Source organism: Penicillium canescens (assembly GCF_028828765.1).
Source record: "Penicillium canescens strain IBT 15451 chromosome Unknown utg000011l_segment0_segment0, whole genome shotgun sequence".
Lineage (NCBI taxonomy): Eukaryota > Fungi > Ascomycota > Eurotiomycetes > Eurotiales > Aspergillaceae > Penicillium > Penicillium canescens.
This window is the reverse complement of record NW_026703973.1, coordinates 2,862,454-2,876,569: the sequence shown is the minus strand read 5'-3', so window position 1 is coordinate 2,876,569 and position 14,116 is coordinate 2,862,454. Positions and strand designations below refer to the sequence as shown.

General features: G+C 50.8%; 8 protein-coding genes across 8 annotated transcripts; 3 read left to right on the top strand and 5 right to left on the bottom strand.

Annotated features, from left to right (window-relative positions):
- Window positions 1-246: 246 nt before the first annotated feature.
- On the top strand, window positions 247-1,135 carry N7446_013807 (MMtag domain-containing protein; the record flags this gene model as incomplete). Its single annotated transcript, XM_058522547.1, is given in 3 exon segments — window positions 247-284; window positions 339-691; window positions 705-1,135. The coding sequence occupies 3 exon segments, from the start codon at window positions 247-249 to the stop codon at window positions 1,133-1,135; spliced, it is 822 nt and encodes a 273-aa protein (XP_058366024.1).
- Window positions 1,136-1,356: 221 nt separating this feature from the next.
- On the bottom strand, window positions 1,357-4,001 carry cwh41 (mannosyl-oligosaccharide glucosidase; the record flags this gene model as incomplete). Its single annotated transcript, XM_058522546.1, has 4 exons — window positions 1,357-1,605; window positions 1,658-2,567; window positions 2,622-3,687; window positions 3,758-4,001. The coding sequence occupies 4 exons, from the start codon at window positions 3,999-4,001 to the stop codon at window positions 1,357-1,359; spliced, it is 2,469 nt and encodes an 822-aa protein (XP_058366023.1).
- Window positions 4,002-4,199: 198 nt separating this feature from the next.
- On the bottom strand, window positions 4,200-5,483 carry N7446_013805 (NAD(P)/FAD-dependent oxidoreductase; the record flags this gene model as incomplete). The annotated part of the gene is made up of 2 exons (XM_058522545.1): window positions 4,200-5,377; window positions 5,444-5,483. 2 exons carry the CDS (start codon window positions 5,481-5,483, stop codon window positions 4,200-4,202), a joined length of 1,218 nt encoding a protein of 405 aa, XP_058366022.1.
- Window positions 5,484-5,878: 395 nt separating this feature from the next.
- On the bottom strand, window positions 5,879-6,889 carry N7446_013804 (SNUT3/LISCH7 family protein; the record flags this gene model as incomplete). Its single annotated transcript, XM_058522544.1, has 2 exons — window positions 5,879-6,244; window positions 6,326-6,889. The coding sequence occupies 2 exons, from the start codon at window positions 6,887-6,889 to the stop codon at window positions 5,879-5,881; spliced, it is 930 nt and encodes a 309-aa protein (XP_058366021.1).
- Window positions 6,890-8,006: 1,117 nt separating this feature from the next.
- Window positions 8,007-9,174, top strand: N7446_013803 (Elongator subunit IKI1; the record flags this gene model as incomplete). Its single annotated transcript, XM_058522543.1, has 3 exons — window positions 8,007-8,165; window positions 8,300-8,393; window positions 8,447-9,174. The coding sequence occupies 3 exons, from the start codon at window positions 8,007-8,009 to the stop codon at window positions 9,172-9,174; spliced, it is 981 nt and encodes a 326-aa protein (XP_058366020.1).
- A 139-nt stretch (window positions 9,175-9,313) lies between these two features.
- Window positions 9,314-10,200, bottom strand: N7446_013802 (SNAP receptor SEC22; the record flags this gene model as incomplete). Its single annotated transcript, XM_058522542.1, has 6 exons — window positions 9,314-9,376; window positions 9,433-9,487; window positions 9,549-9,839; window positions 9,912-10,021; window positions 10,074-10,108; window positions 10,167-10,200. 6 exons carry the CDS (start codon window positions 10,198-10,200, stop codon window positions 9,314-9,316), a joined length of 588 nt encoding a protein of 195 aa, XP_058366019.1.
- A 71-nt stretch (window positions 10,201-10,271) lies between these two features.
- On the top strand, window positions 10,272-12,221 carry N7446_013801 (uncharacterized protein; the record flags this gene model as incomplete). Its single annotated transcript, XM_058522541.1, has 5 exons — window positions 10,272-10,318; window positions 10,382-10,553; window positions 10,610-11,089; window positions 11,140-11,764; window positions 11,848-12,221. The coding sequence occupies 5 exons, from the start codon at window positions 10,272-10,274 to the stop codon at window positions 12,219-12,221; spliced, it is 1,698 nt and encodes a 565-aa protein (XP_058366018.1).
- A 206-nt stretch (window positions 12,222-12,427) lies between these two features.
- N7446_013800 (short chain dehydrogenase/reductase family protein) lies at window positions 12,428-13,990 on the bottom strand. Its single transcript, XM_058522540.1, has 5 exons — window positions 13,651-13,990; window positions 13,493-13,578; window positions 13,273-13,437; window positions 13,150-13,220; window positions 12,428-13,089 (listed from the first exon to the last, which is right to left on the bottom strand). Exons 1-5 carry the CDS (start codon window positions 13,917-13,919, stop codon window positions 12,550-12,552), a joined length of 1,131 nt encoding a protein of 376 aa, XP_058366017.1. The 5' UTR covers window positions 13,920-13,990; the 3' UTR covers window positions 12,428-12,549.
- Window positions 13,991-14,116: the final 126 nt, after the last annotated feature.

The following is a 14,116-nucleotide window of genomic DNA, read 5'->3' as shown; positions in this document are numbered from 1 at the left end:
GCAGTGAGAGTCGGGAAGCTTAAGCGAAAGTGGTGGTACTGTCATTTCCAAGGGTGTGAAAGAGGAAGAAGGGAAAGTGGTCAAACTGTGTAGACAGGACATCGTCAAGTTGCTGGAAACATTCGATGACAGCGGGGAGAAGTGGATCGGGCAATGATGAAATCCACTGTTCACCGCCCTTGGCACGTGCCACTCTCGAAACGGCTTCAGCTTACACCTCCGCTTTTCTTTCTCAAGTCATTCACAATGGACCTTGTTGCTGGGGTGCGCAAAGAGGGCAGCCGGTAAGTTGATACAAAACTGTGAGACTATTTGAACTTCGCTGATTTATGTCGAAGCGGCGGCCGCAATGAATTCAAATGGTCCGATGTCAAGGACTCCGCCCATCGCGAGAACTACCTGGGCCATTCAGTAATGGCCCCGGTCGGCAGATGGCAGCAAAACCGCGACCTACAATGGTACGCAAAAGGTGACGGTGAAGATGAAGAGGAACGACTGAGAAAGGAGCGAGAGGAGCTCCAGCGTGTCAAGGACGCCGAGGAGGAAGCTATGGCCGTCGCCCTAGGTCTTCCCGTACCCCCAAAAGCTTCTGAAAACGCAAATATGGTTCCTCTTGGAGGGGACGGAAGTAAAAATACGCAACTGAAGGATGAGGAAATGCCGGATGCCGGGGCGAGGGAGAAGGAGCACCGTTCGAGTCGCAGACACAGACATGATCGCAGCCGGAGCCCACGACGAGAAAGGAGACACGATCGCAGTGAAGACCACGGTCGTGAAAAGGATCGCAGACACCGACGACACCACGATGACAGAGAACGCCACCATCGCAGCCATCGACACAGATCCCGGTCACGATCTCGCGGTAGAGATCACCACAGACGCCGGTCAGCGTCCCGCTCTAGAAGTCGACCTGGTCGCAAAGATGAAGAACACCAGAGACGTCGACGTGCGGAGCGTAGCTACTCTCCAGCTGAGCGCCGGCGTCATCCCGAACGCAGAAGGGACCGTGACGATCGTGATCGCCGACATTGAGCTACGACAAGGGATACAGATTGACTACATTAGCCTGGCGTTGGAGGACTTGTTTCACATGGCGATTATGAACCGGCTCTCGCAACGATCACTATATATCTAATCTATGTGACGAGCGTACAATCTTGCACAGGAATAACCAATCCATAACATTTTACCATAATTTCCATTCCACTCCGATCTAAGTTTGCGCCGTCTCACATCTTCGATGCGCATATTCTATATCTGCAAGGACAAAGCGAGAATCTGGCTGGCAGTAAGATTTCTACTGGCTATCAAGATATCTAAGGGCACACTGTATTTCACATCAAGCTCCAAAGTAGCTCACAACTCGTCATGGACGGTCTCTCCGGTCTTGGCCAAATCCGGCATGGACATCATGTTCACCACCATACTGGTCCAGCCGGTAAAGTGCTGCGTGCGCTGGCCATTACCTGAATCAGGGTTGTACTGCTCCCAAGCGAAGCCAGTCTTCTTCCACTCACGGAAGACATTCTCGACCAAATTCTTGCGCAGCTGAGAGTACATCTCCCGCGCCTGTTCCTGGTGGTCACCAGAAGCCAATGCAATATCCTTAATAGAATGTCAGCATTAGACGGGATATAATCAAGATGGAATCACTTACATAGAGATTCTTCAACACCAAGTAGTTGATGTTAATCCAGACAGGGCTTCTCCAATAATTCTCATCGGTGTCGTAGAACTTGTCCTTCTTGCTCAAGCTACGAATACCATAGTCACTCCACAATTCTTCGGGGTCACTGACCAAGTCCAACACGGCCTTGAGGCGAGGACTGTCAGGGCCAAGCATGCCAGTCAGGAAGGGGAAGATGGAGATGTAACCCTTGTGGCAAACATGAATGCTGTCTTCGAAGGAGTCGATTGTCGCATCACAGAATGTTTGCTCCTGCTCATCCCAATGTAGGTCATCAATGTTGCGAGTGATAGCGGTCTCGTAGTAGGCGAACTCTTCGGCATCGTCTTGCTCGCCGAGGCTCTCGGCAATGCGACGAATAGTGCGGGTCATCATGCCCATCCAGCTGATCAGATCAACGTGCAGCTCGCCGGGGTGAGGTGGCTGAGGTCTGGGATAGTCATCAATTCCAGAAGTGAGGATGTGCTGCACCGAACGTCCGCGCCAGCGGTAACCCTCCTTAGTGGAGAAGGCTTCCCGGTCGTAAGACTTGATGTCGCCACGCTGAGTGTTCCTGTACCAGAAGTAGTGCTTTTTCAAGAGTGGGTAGAATGAACGAAGGTATGCCTCAGACAACTCGGGGTGGCGGACAGTAGCAGAGCGCAGGCTGGCGGTCACGTCCTGGTTATCCAGGGTTTCAGCATGGATGCTCTTGTTGCTCTTGACCTTGTCCATGAAGGCTTCGAGGGCCATGAACAGGGTGGGCGGGTTGGCGTAATGAGGGTACTGGACGGTAAACTCAGCGGGAACCTTGCTGCGTGCCTCTGCGCCGAGAATTTGCTCCCGAGCAATCCATCCATCCTCGTCCATAAGGTTGAACCAGCTCTTGATAATCTCAAGCCTGTAAAAGTAGTCAGTATGGGCCAAAATTCATGATCGAATGATGTAGACGTACGCAAGATCGGTATCATATTCAATCACGGGCATCAAGTGGAAGCCTTCATCCCAAAGGAATCCTCGGGGGAAGAACGGCCGAGAGGGTACACAAGTGAAAAGGTCCTTGGGTCCTTCAATAACAGGCTGCGCCGCAGCTCTAGCCTCGGCAGTCTCCTCCCAGAAACCTTCGTTCTCCTCCTCGTACGCAGGGTTAGCGGAACGGTCCACAACGTCGTCTCCGTGGAAGAAACCGATGCCACCGATAAGGTTCGAAAGCATGGCCTTGGAGAATTCCGAGTACTTCGGCGAGTCAAACGGCGCCTGTGGTGGGAGAACCTTGTCGAATGTTTCAGAAAACGAGGCCGAGGCATCCTTGATCTCCTTGGTCAGGGTTTCCGAGGTCAATGGTTCAGGTGCAGAGCCCGAGGAGAACAGAACGTCGAACTCGAACGCGCCTGTGAAGACCTTTTGGACAAAGTGTACATTGCCCTGGCCAGGATTGTGCTTGATGGTGAAAAGCTGGGCAGGAGGCGGCATGTTCTCCTGTCCATATTCCTCGAGAGCTTTATCGACCTCATTTTTCAATTGAGTGAAATAAATCCCTTTTGCCTGCCAAAGCTGTTCCTCGGGAAAAGACACACTGCCCACCAGGCTGTTGGTCAGTGGCCGGTTTGTGGAGCTAGGGTGGTCAAAATGAGGATATTTGTTGCTGTCCGGTCCAGTAGTGATATCAATAGAGAAGTCACCAAGCTCCGAGGAGTAGCCAGTGAGCTTCACGTTGCCCTCGATGCCAGAAGATTCCTCGTTAGTGTCGGTCTCAACACCCACATGGCCCAGTCCCTCAAGAGTGGTATAAAAGATCATCGAGACGGGTAGGTCGGGGCTAGCAGCCTCGCGAGGCACACCCTTGACGCGGAATCCCCAGCTACCTCCGTTCTGACCACCAGGGACCTTAATGAAGTCGATGGTAAGGTCCAAGTTGTTCCCGGCATCGTGAATAGTCTCCCGTCCACCCTTGCGGATATCGTACTCATCCCAGCCATACCCGGCCATGCCTTCATTTTGTTCGCAGGTGTGCCTAAAGTCTTCAAGATGTTAGCTTCCCAGTCCACGCAATACAAGCAAGCAAACAGGGATCAGGGATCAGTAACGTACTCTGTTGAGCACCCATGTACTCATCGACCTTGCCCCAGATTAATCCCGCAGACAAACTCTTTGGAATGCGAGGACGCACTCCAAAGTAGAGGTTCGATTTGTAGGGTCCCCATAGCAGGGACTGGTTGCTGGCGCGTCCAGACTCTCTAATCAAGGCGGACACATCGCTGGGATCCTCACTTGCAACGATCCCAGTCGCAGAGAGAAGCGACGATAATAGAAATGAGATCCCGAGGTGACGCATTGTGCAAAAAGCGTCACTCAATTGGTGAACATTGGATAGTTGTCAGTTTCAGGTCGCGGAGCTGTTGTCCTCTCCGCAATTACGTGGCCCGAGCTCCACCTCTGCAGGCATCTATAAATCACTAAAGTCAATTTTGACAGCCAGAGACACTTAATATACTATATTTTATGGCTATTGACACTGTACCAATGGTCTATCTCAGAAATGGTCGCGCGGATCCAACGATGCTATCTTCGCACTCTTTGCCTGTCCATCAAACACAAACTCGCTCATAAGCTTGCCAGTTCCCGGGGCATTTTGGATACCCCAGCATGTATGACCAGCAGCGAGGTAGAGACCCTTGACACCAGTCAGGCCGACTAGCGGACCACCGCCAGAATCGCAGTTGGGGAGATAGCAAGCCTGGCGCGAGCGAACCTCACCGTCGCGCAGATTGTCAGAAATACTACCCACCTGGTCGATAATTTCCTGGCAGCGTTCCTGGTCTACCTCGACTTCTGATGAAAGCTTCGGTAGAGGGACTATCCTGTCTCCCTCACCGCATGCATACACCGTCCTATCAGGGCGCGCGTAGATCTCTGGCGCGGCCACTGTTGGACGAGACTTCTTCTCTGGATTGAAGTTTGCGGGGATCTCGATATTTGTAAATAAGCAGTAGGCACTGACCGGCTTCTTGGGCTCGATCACCACACTGTGTGCCCGCATAGCTGAGATCGGGACCTCTGGGAGAATGGTATTGGTCCAGGGACCAGCAGCAACAAGCACATCGGTAGCTGCGATGGTCTGTGTTTCTCCGGACTTCTTGTCAGTATATGTCACCGATTCCACAGAGCTCTTTGAGCGATTGATATCTGTGACCTGTCCAAGAACAATATTTGCGCCCTTCTCCTCGGCCAGCTTTGCAATGGAAGTAGTAAACTGGTAAGGATGCACTTGGGCCGTTTCACCAGGCCCGCTCATGCTCTCATAAGCCCGTAGAAGTTCAGGCTCAATCCAGTCCAGATCCTGGGGGATTTTGGCAGACTTCAGCTTGGACAGAGCGGCTGTGCTGCGTTTCTGGAGGGACTCCGAGCTCCCATCCTCGGCTTTCTTCTCGGTGAGAGCGCGACCTCTCACGACCAGTTGTCCACAGTTAACTTCTCTGTATCCCCATCTGTTTATACCATCATGCTCTTTTGCGAGCTCGGCGTGAAGCCTGTAGCTGAGGGCCACGATATTGCTCGGGTAGGCCCATTGCGCGAGCATACCACCTGCTTTTCCTGATGCTCCGCCAGCAATCTCAGAGGCCTCGATGAGTGTAACTCTATGGCGGGCGGGATCGAAGGAGGGGTGTCTTGTAAGATAGTATGCAGAGCAGCATCCAATGATGCCGCCACCTATGAGTGCTCCGGTCAGCGAGTTGCAATAAGCGCGGGGTACAGTCGCAAACAGTGTACACTTACCAACAATAACAATCTCACGGCGATCTCCTGTGGGCGACATTCTCAAGTTCGGCGCTATCTTTGGAACTATAGATCGAGAGGCAGCCACTTTGTGGGTAGTTGGAAAGTGCAGGTTCGTTCGGCGCACACATACGTGGGAATAAAACGGCCTACGTCACTCAACCTGTTGCTTGTCCAGTCAAATTTCGTGTCAACTATCAGGTCCACCATGACCGGTTTGCTACATGTTAAAGTGGTCAAATTGTTGGATGAGGTTGTTATTTTACTATAATTTTGAGTATCGAAAGGGTAATTCCACCAAGGCTTGTGCAGGTAGGGTAAAATGTCAAGAAACCATGCTCCGCAAATGCAAATCGTGCCAGAGAAAAAGAAGAATGTCCGAGAGTTCTGGATACAGAGAAATGAAAGGAGTAGATCTGGGGAACAGCCAAAGACTCATCGCGAGGGACTGAGCGGCCGGTTGAAACCGCCCTGGCGGTTCATGTACTGTCTGTACTCAATCTTCTTCTCCTTCCGCACACCGTAAATGTCGTTTCCGGGAATCTTGGTGTTCTTTGTAGTGCGGAATCGAGTGAATCCCATGGCCTTGCGCATTTGCGCCTCGATCTCGTCCTCGTCCGCATCCTCGTTGATGTCCACGTCCATCTCATCTTCATGGCGAGGCGCTTCCGATGCGCCATTTGCTTTCCGAGGATCCTCTCGCGATCGAGGGTCTCTGCGATCGCTCTTGGGGCCCCGAGGAGGTGAACGGACCCGTGTGCCATACCGAGCGGGGGATCGAGAACGCGAGCGGTCGCGGAACTTGACGCTTTTTGGTACAGTTCCTGAGAGTTCAAAGTCAGCAAAAAGCTAGTAGACCACGTAATCAAAGAGTTCGCCTACCTCGTCTGTCATAATCGCGCTCCCGGCTGATGCTCCTCTTCCGATCCTGGGCCCCGCGCCCATCTCTGTCTCCGTCCCTCCGGTCTCTATCGCGACGATCCCGAGACCAGCTCCGTTCTCGCCTTCTGTCCTTACGTTCTCGTGAGCGTGATCGATATCGGCTGTCGCGTCGATCGTCTCGCGGTGGTGAAGTTCTGCGGTCGCGAGCTGACTCCGGGTCTGATCCGCGGGGCTGGTTATCATTTGAATCCCACATGGCCGCGCTGTCGACTCGACGAGCGCGCTTTGCAGGTGGCTCCGCCATCGTGGAAAGGGCCCGGTCAGGTCTGGGCGGTGCCCCGTACTGTGAGTGTGGTAGACTGGAACGGGTAGGGATTGGCCCTGCTTCGTGGTCGAGGAGAGCTTGTTATCAGATCCAAGCTCAAGTGCAAGAAAGCCAATGGGCGTATGGGTATTCGTGTAGAGGGTATCAAGTTGTCGCAATGGTGAGTCTGCCCAAGTCTCGGGTCCAAAGAGAAGTTTATTCCGGTGGCGGGTAAAGACCACTCGCGCAGTTTGTGACATGGCAGAATTGACAGATGTATATCTGCAGGATTTCTATTTTTAACCACTCAAAAGCTCGGTTTCCGTGGGTTAGGATGATCTGTTTTCAAGAGTTCTTGTCGTTAAGTCTGAAAGCTTGAACCATGATGTCAAACTATCCGATGTTATGAAAAAATCCCAAGGCCCTCCGATATATATTTTGGGCCGATGGACGAATTCCTTCCTAGACTGATATGATCGATGGAGATAGCTCTTTTATGCGCTGTTCATCGATCAAAGAATGTTAAATATGATAAGACGTCAAATTAATAACAAAACCCAAAGCCACTTGACTATACTTTCACTCATATGAAAATTTTACCTGTGAGACGCCTGAGCATATACCAGTGTTGCTGACTGATTTCCCACAGAATATGATGTTTTTTCAGCTCCCACGTAAAGAGGCTTCTATTAAAACAAATATACCCACTAAATTTATGTTGACTGGGCCCCGAATGAGAATTCAGATATATAGACCAGTGCGATCTTCTTGAATACCCAGATAGCTAGTGATAGTAGCCCTACTTGTTTTCGAAACTGAAAGATACTTCAAATGGAAGCAAAGAGACAGGCCACTAGAGCACAAACCATTTGAACAAGATGTAATCGCATCTAAGGAAACTGGATTTGGTGAAACAGTCCATGCATGTACTAAGTAGGCCGATACCCGATACCCGGTACTCCAGCCCACTAAGTACATGTAGCTTGAGCTCCTCCCCTTGCATACAGAAACATTCCCTCTATATTCATAAGCCACATGAAAAAGTAACTGAGACATACTAACTCGAAACAATTCTAAGTCGGTATCTATGAGTCGTTACAAGAAACAAGCTGTAATTGAATGATCATACTTAAGCAAGCCACAGCCCAGTATCTACTTTGTTTCTAAGCTTCAAACAAACAAGGTCTTTCCGTTTCCAAGACCATGCTGAATGAGCCCAAAAGACAGGGAGCGATGCAGTCCGCGGGCCGGCCCGTTGAGCCTCAACTTTAAATTCCACCGCGAAATTTTTGCAGCGCAACCCCACTTCCTGTGCGTTTATCATCCTGCGCCTCCTGAAACCTATCGGCGCATCACCATATTGAATCTTGGTTAAATATGGCACCTGTCAACCTTTCCCACAGACGGACGCATAATTTGCTCTTGATCTCGAAACTCTTGAGCTCGCGGGACACGGCGTCGCCCCTTACCCTTGTCCAGGACTCGCTGGAGCAACCGGCCACGCCCCTCTATAAAGAATACATAAGACGTGCCAAGGTAAGTTGAAAGAAAAATATTGGAAATCTGAAGCATAGATCAGCCAAGTACGAGGAGACAGCCAGGCTGACCAGTTCAATAGCTGTCCAAAGTCCACGTCACACTTATTGCCTTTGAAACCCTAAAACAACCAGACGGGGTCGATGCCTTTGTGTCAACTCGTCGCAAGGGCCCCCGTCGATATTATTAAGGAAGTCAGTGCAATTGCATCTGCCAACCCATCGCGCAGTAAGTCTCATTCATTCAAGCTGCCCATGCGCTTTTACTGATTGGCTCCATAGGACGCCTTATTCTGATTGATTCAATCAACCCACTATTGAGCTCAAGAAGAGCTGACCCTAGCTTTCATCTACCCTCTTTTCTTGGGTCATTTATTGCACCCACTTCTCCAACAGCGAAGGTTGACGCATCACTCGTTGTGACATATCATCAAGATGTCCCCGAACCTCTACAGCAAAGTCCTTATTCGCCGTCGCCGATATCTGTGTTGACGTATCTTGCTACGAGCATTATCACTCTGCATTCTTTCTCGCACATCCTAGCACAGAAAGCTGCTCGAGACCGCAGCCTAGCGCCACCAGTCTTCGGCCTGGAGGAAGAACAGGAAGGCGTTCTACTGGGCCGATTGGACAAATTGGCTGGGACTGGTGCAGCAGAGGGAATCGTGATTGAGCTGGAGCACAGGCGGAAGAGTGGTCGGGGTGTTTTGGAATGGTATCTTCTCCCGCCCGCCTCGCGCTATTCGCCACAGCACCTGAAAGAAGTGGTGACCCTGCTCGATGACAATGTTTTGTACAATCCTCCTATGGAGCGACACATTGGCCCCGAAGATGAGGAACCCACGTCGACCTTTGAGCTGGGTCTTACTGACAGGCAAAGGCGGGATAGAGAGGGTGTGGTGCTGCCATACTTCGATGCACAGCAAGGGAATGGGCCTGGTGAAGGTGGTCGGATTCTTTACGACATGGGAGAAGAAGATGACTTTGACGAAGAAGAGGATGAGATCTAGACATCGAATCCAATACATGCTTTGACAAATCTTTGCATTCTAGAATTGGTGGATTGTATCCCGCAACCACCGAGTTATTAACTATGCATACATTCATACAAGGAGGGCCCAAAAGCAAGGCCCTTGATAAGGAACGAAATCAGAAGAATCGCCAGAAGAGAAGAATGAAAATGACAAGCCCGACACCAGCAAAAGGCCCGTACTGCAAGATGGTCAGCTAATCAGTTGCGATAACACAGTTGCCAAGTATAGACTCACCTGCTTCAGCAACAATTCCCAGTTGATGCGCACAGCCGCCTTTCGATACTTCTTACTGTCCTCACGTAGTCTCCCCCGATAACTCCCCCATACGCTCCAAGCTATCACCACGGTACAAGAGGTCCTCAATGTTCTTTGTCATGACTTTGGTGACATCACGGAGCTCATCATTCAACTTGTCCAGGTTCTGAGATGCGCGACCGTCTTGGTAGAGCTTCTTTGTGCGCTGGATGAAGGTGTCAAATTCGACAAAGGCGTATGGGCGGAGGGTAGGGGAGAGGTATTGTGACGAGCTGTAAGTAGTTGTGAATTCAGTGGCCAGATCAGCAAGATAGGTGAAGGCGAGTTTGCGGGGGTATGATTTGTCGCAAATGCAGAGGAAGCAAAGATCGTCTTGAATAGTGTAGCTGTGAGACAATCAGAATTGTTCCTATCATGGTTCCATGGACGTCCCGTCTATGACGGTGAATGCAGCATACTGGAGATTGTATTGGCCGGATTCAATGCTGGCTTGTGGCGCTGAATTGCGATTCAAGCGGCGGAAGATCATTTTAGCCTGGCCCTTAATCTCAGAGAGCTCCGACTCGGCCTGCGAACAATATAAGCTGGTGATTATATCGATCACCTGTTATCGTGCTTACCTGCTCATCGTCGACCGAGGCAGCCAACATAAGGCCTGTTTTCCCTCACCATCAGCACACAACCTCCTTCAACCTCTTAGAAGACATACTCACCATCCAACCTTGCAATCTGCGTTGATCTGACCATCTTTGCGACTTTGCTCTTTCGTTGCGAAGCAAAGCACACTGTTGTTTTGCCCCCGTGGAAGTGAAGCCAGCATGGCGCCGAGAAAGGCGGTCGCGAGGGGCAGTACCGAACGGTCCAGGTGAGCTGCAACTCCGCGTTTCTTCCGACTTCAGCCTACTGATCTTGTATAATAATGTCCTAGTGGTGCTGCTGCCAGTTCTGCTAATGTAGCAGAACAACTGGGTTCTGCTATGTCAACTCCCACTGAAGGCTCACGAGCCAAGACTCCCCGGAGAGTTGCCGCGAGAGGTAAATGGAGTGAGGAGCAGCTCTTTACTAGCGACAAGTCTCTCCTCATTGATTTTGACCTTGTGGTATGAGTAGTACTTTTCTTACTTGTGGAGATCCAAGCTAATGCCGATCTTCTTAGAAACTGCTTGCGCAACCCGAAGCATGGAACTCCCTTCAAGAAAGCGAGAAGCGGGAGATCCTTGCTTTACTCCCCGCAAGTGTTCACCCCGATGCGGAGACCACCTCGGATGATCCGAACGCCAAGCTACCTCCCATCCCCGACAACTTCATTCGCTACTCGAATAACTGGCGTGATGGTGTTCGTCAATTTCAACTTGATCTACAAAACGGCCGCTACGACCCTGAATGGCTGCGCCAGGCTGAGGATGCCCGACGGAAGCGTCAGTCTGGTGACTTCGACAACTTCAAAGAGCGTGAATTCGAGCAGTTTTGGGGCCAAAAGCAAAAGGCAGCTATGCGTGCATTTGCTGGAGAGACGGCACAGGTGAAAATGAAGACTCTTATTGACGAGGGTGCTTTCCAGCTGGGTGATATCTGGAGGTTCGAATATGTCTACGGCAAGGGCGCGGACAGAATATTTATTCAAAAAGAGACCCGGGTATGTGTCAATTATTTACTCCGAACCTGACCACTTGGTGACTAGGACAGATTCATAAATTTGATGGAGCAAAGATGACCTTTGCGATTCCACCTGGTGAACGGGTATTTCTCCGCAGCGCTTCTGACAAAGCCCGGAAATGCGCCACTCCTGGAAAGGAAGAGAAAACTACAAAACCCGACACCGAAACACAGCTACAGACAGCTACAACAGCCTCCAACGAAGAGACCAAAGACGTCCAGGCACCACAGGAGGCCAATGTCGATTCCAACAACGATGATGCGAAGGTCAATACCGAGACACCCACAGTTCCTGCCGCTTTCAACGGTACAGCCATGGAAGTTGACACAGAAGCTCCCTTGAACGCAGCCCCACCAAACTTGAAAAACGAAGAGACGCAAGTCAATACCGAGACAGAGTCGCAGACTGTCGCAGCAGCTTTCAATGAGGAGGGTTCTGAAATGGCTCCAGACTTCAGCGTTATTATTGTCACCCCCGATGGCAAGAAGAATTCGAATAGAATCAAGCGCCCAACCCCAACTCCTCAGCCCGAATCTCAACCCCCAGCGAAACGCAAGCGAGGAAGACCTCGCAAGAGCCCCACTAAAGTACCTGAGCCTGAGCCTGAGCCTGAGCCTGAGCCCGCGCCGGAGGTGCCGAACGCGAAGAAGGCGAGTCGGCACCCGCTCTTCTTTCCGATTCAAACACCATGGCAGTCGACCCTATCACATCTGTCCCTGACCTTTCTGCATCTGCAGAAGAAACCATCAATGTCGAGATCAAAGATGAGGTAGCCGGACAGCCTATGGAAAAGGCCGATACTACCACAGCAAAGGCTGAGATATCCCCGGAGACTGAGCAGCACGACACCGATACTCCTGCAAGCTCTCAGCAGCAAGACTCAAATCCTACTTCGTCTCAAATCACGGACAATGAATTAGATGACATCCTCGTCCCGAACATCACGTCGCCTAACGGCCTCGCCGTGAAGATCCTGCAGATCGATGGCCGCATGCCCAATGGCCGTGTTGCGAATGGCTGGAAGGACATCCGGTGCATCCGAAATAACCAGGATATAGGAAGTCTCTTCGACGTGCGAGAGGCTTGGTTCGTTCGGAACGAACAGAAATAGGCGTCATTTTTTCAGAATTGATTCCCCCGTGCTCAGCCGCTAAGAATTTACACCATTGGCATTGGACCCAATGCTATTCCCAGTTTCTGTGATTTCGGATAACAATACCCTTTTTTTCTGCTCTTTAATTAATTTTCAGAAACAACCTCCATAGGTTCCAATTTTGCTTTTGCAGCTTGCCAACAATGGAATATTTCCATTTCAACCTCCGATAAACCTATCAAGTCATGACCGTAGAAGTAAAATTTAACATAATAACCGACAACACAATGGGTTGAGAATACTGTATTAGATTATATAGCGATATGTGAGTTTGACATGCTCTATACTAAGACCCTTCATTCATCCCAGGCATAATATCCGAGTCCGCAGCAACATCAACAGCAAAGCTAGCCTGTATAAAATCTTCTAACTCCTCACTAACAGTTTTGAGTTTCTCTTTGACACTCGCAACCCCTTCCTGTCCAACAATATGCCGCGAAGGCGGGTTTTCATGACCACCAATCGACGTGATAGCATATACAGTCTCTGATACAAGTACTTCAAGGTGGGCAGAGCTTAATGGCGGGTGCATAGAGACAACCTCTGGAGCGGAGAATGGCCCATTCTCAATGGAGCTGACTCGGGCACTTTCATCCCGTGTTACACTGGGCGAGGCTGGACTTCCATAGGACCCGGCAGCGTCGGGGAGCTGGGGAACGAGATGATTTAGAATCCCGCGGAAGAGAGGGGCTTGGTTGTTGGCGGGAGAATAGGCGGGGAAGATTGGAGGAACGCTCGTGACTAGGTTCGTGAGGATGCCGATTTCAATGCTGCATTGGAAGATGGTGAGTTTGATGTTGAATGGGGCGATTTCGTACGCCAGACTCTGTGGGTTGATTAGTATAGTTCTGACTTTGGGCAAAAAAGCATGGATAGAGAAACTGACATCGCAGAATCCTTCGAGGGCCCAGCCTGCTGCGCAATACATTCCTAACCCGGGTGTGCCGATATGCGCCGCTGTATATTGTCAGAACTAATCCTTCATTGTCTGGAAAGACGCAAATCTTACTGATTCCTGATAAGATCATAACATGCCCCGAACGCTCTCTTCGCATATAAGGAAGTACTGCCTTAATGATATTGAGGGGACCGAAATAGTTGATTTCGAATTGGTCTCGCACGAGGTTCATGGTCTGGGTTGAAGCCGAAAGCTCCTCAACTGTTCCAATGAGGGCTTTGAAGAAGTTAGCGGCCTGATGGACTATACCGGGAAGACTGGCGTGTCGCACCTTGGCTTGTACAGCACAGAAGTATATCAACCCGTCCGAAAGTTGCGACTGCATCTGCGATAACCGCCTGGCATTCACCCATCATTCTGAGTCATAAGAACCGTCAGCTACTGCGCACAATTGGAAATCATTCTCTGTAGTAGGATGTAGAGGCGCACCGGATATCCAACGGAACAGTCTTCATGCGCCTTCCCCATCCTTCGGCGCGATGCCCCTCCACCTCAGCGAGGAAAGCGTCAAATTCCCCGCGACGACGTTCATCGCGCTCCAAAGCCGTGTGCGCCAGTCCGAGGAACGCATAATCGCCGTGCGCAAGGACGTGCCGCGCGACGGAGATTCCGATGGGTGAATCCCCCGCAGTAATCACCCATACTCGAGGCTCATTATGCGACGGAAATTGCGCACGGGAATCGAAAGAGGGATCCATAGAGTCAATCAACGCCAGTCAAATGCGCTACCCATTGCGCGATCATAAAGAAGAAAGACGTTCACTGCAACATGCGGAGTTGCAGTTGGAGAATGCCAAGGCCCTTCCCGTAGCTACTTGGGGGCTCGGGCCTGGAACTAATGGTTTGGTCTTCTGGCCTCTTCTCTTTTTCCTCCTCTCTTCATCTCAGCTTTTCA

Coding starts and splice junctions, on each gene's coding strand:
- N7446_013800 (XM_058522540.1), bottom strand. CDS start 13,919: ATGGATCCCTCTTTCGATTCCCGTGCGCAATTTCCGTCGCATAATGAG. Junction 13,579..13,650: donor ACTGTTCCGTTGGATATCCG/GTGCGCCTCTAC, acceptor CTTATGACTCAG/AATGATGGGTGAATGCCAGG. Junction 13,438..13,492: donor TCTGTGCTGTACAAGCCAAG/GTGCGACACGCC, acceptor ACTTCTTCAAAG/CCCTCATTGGAACAGTTGAG.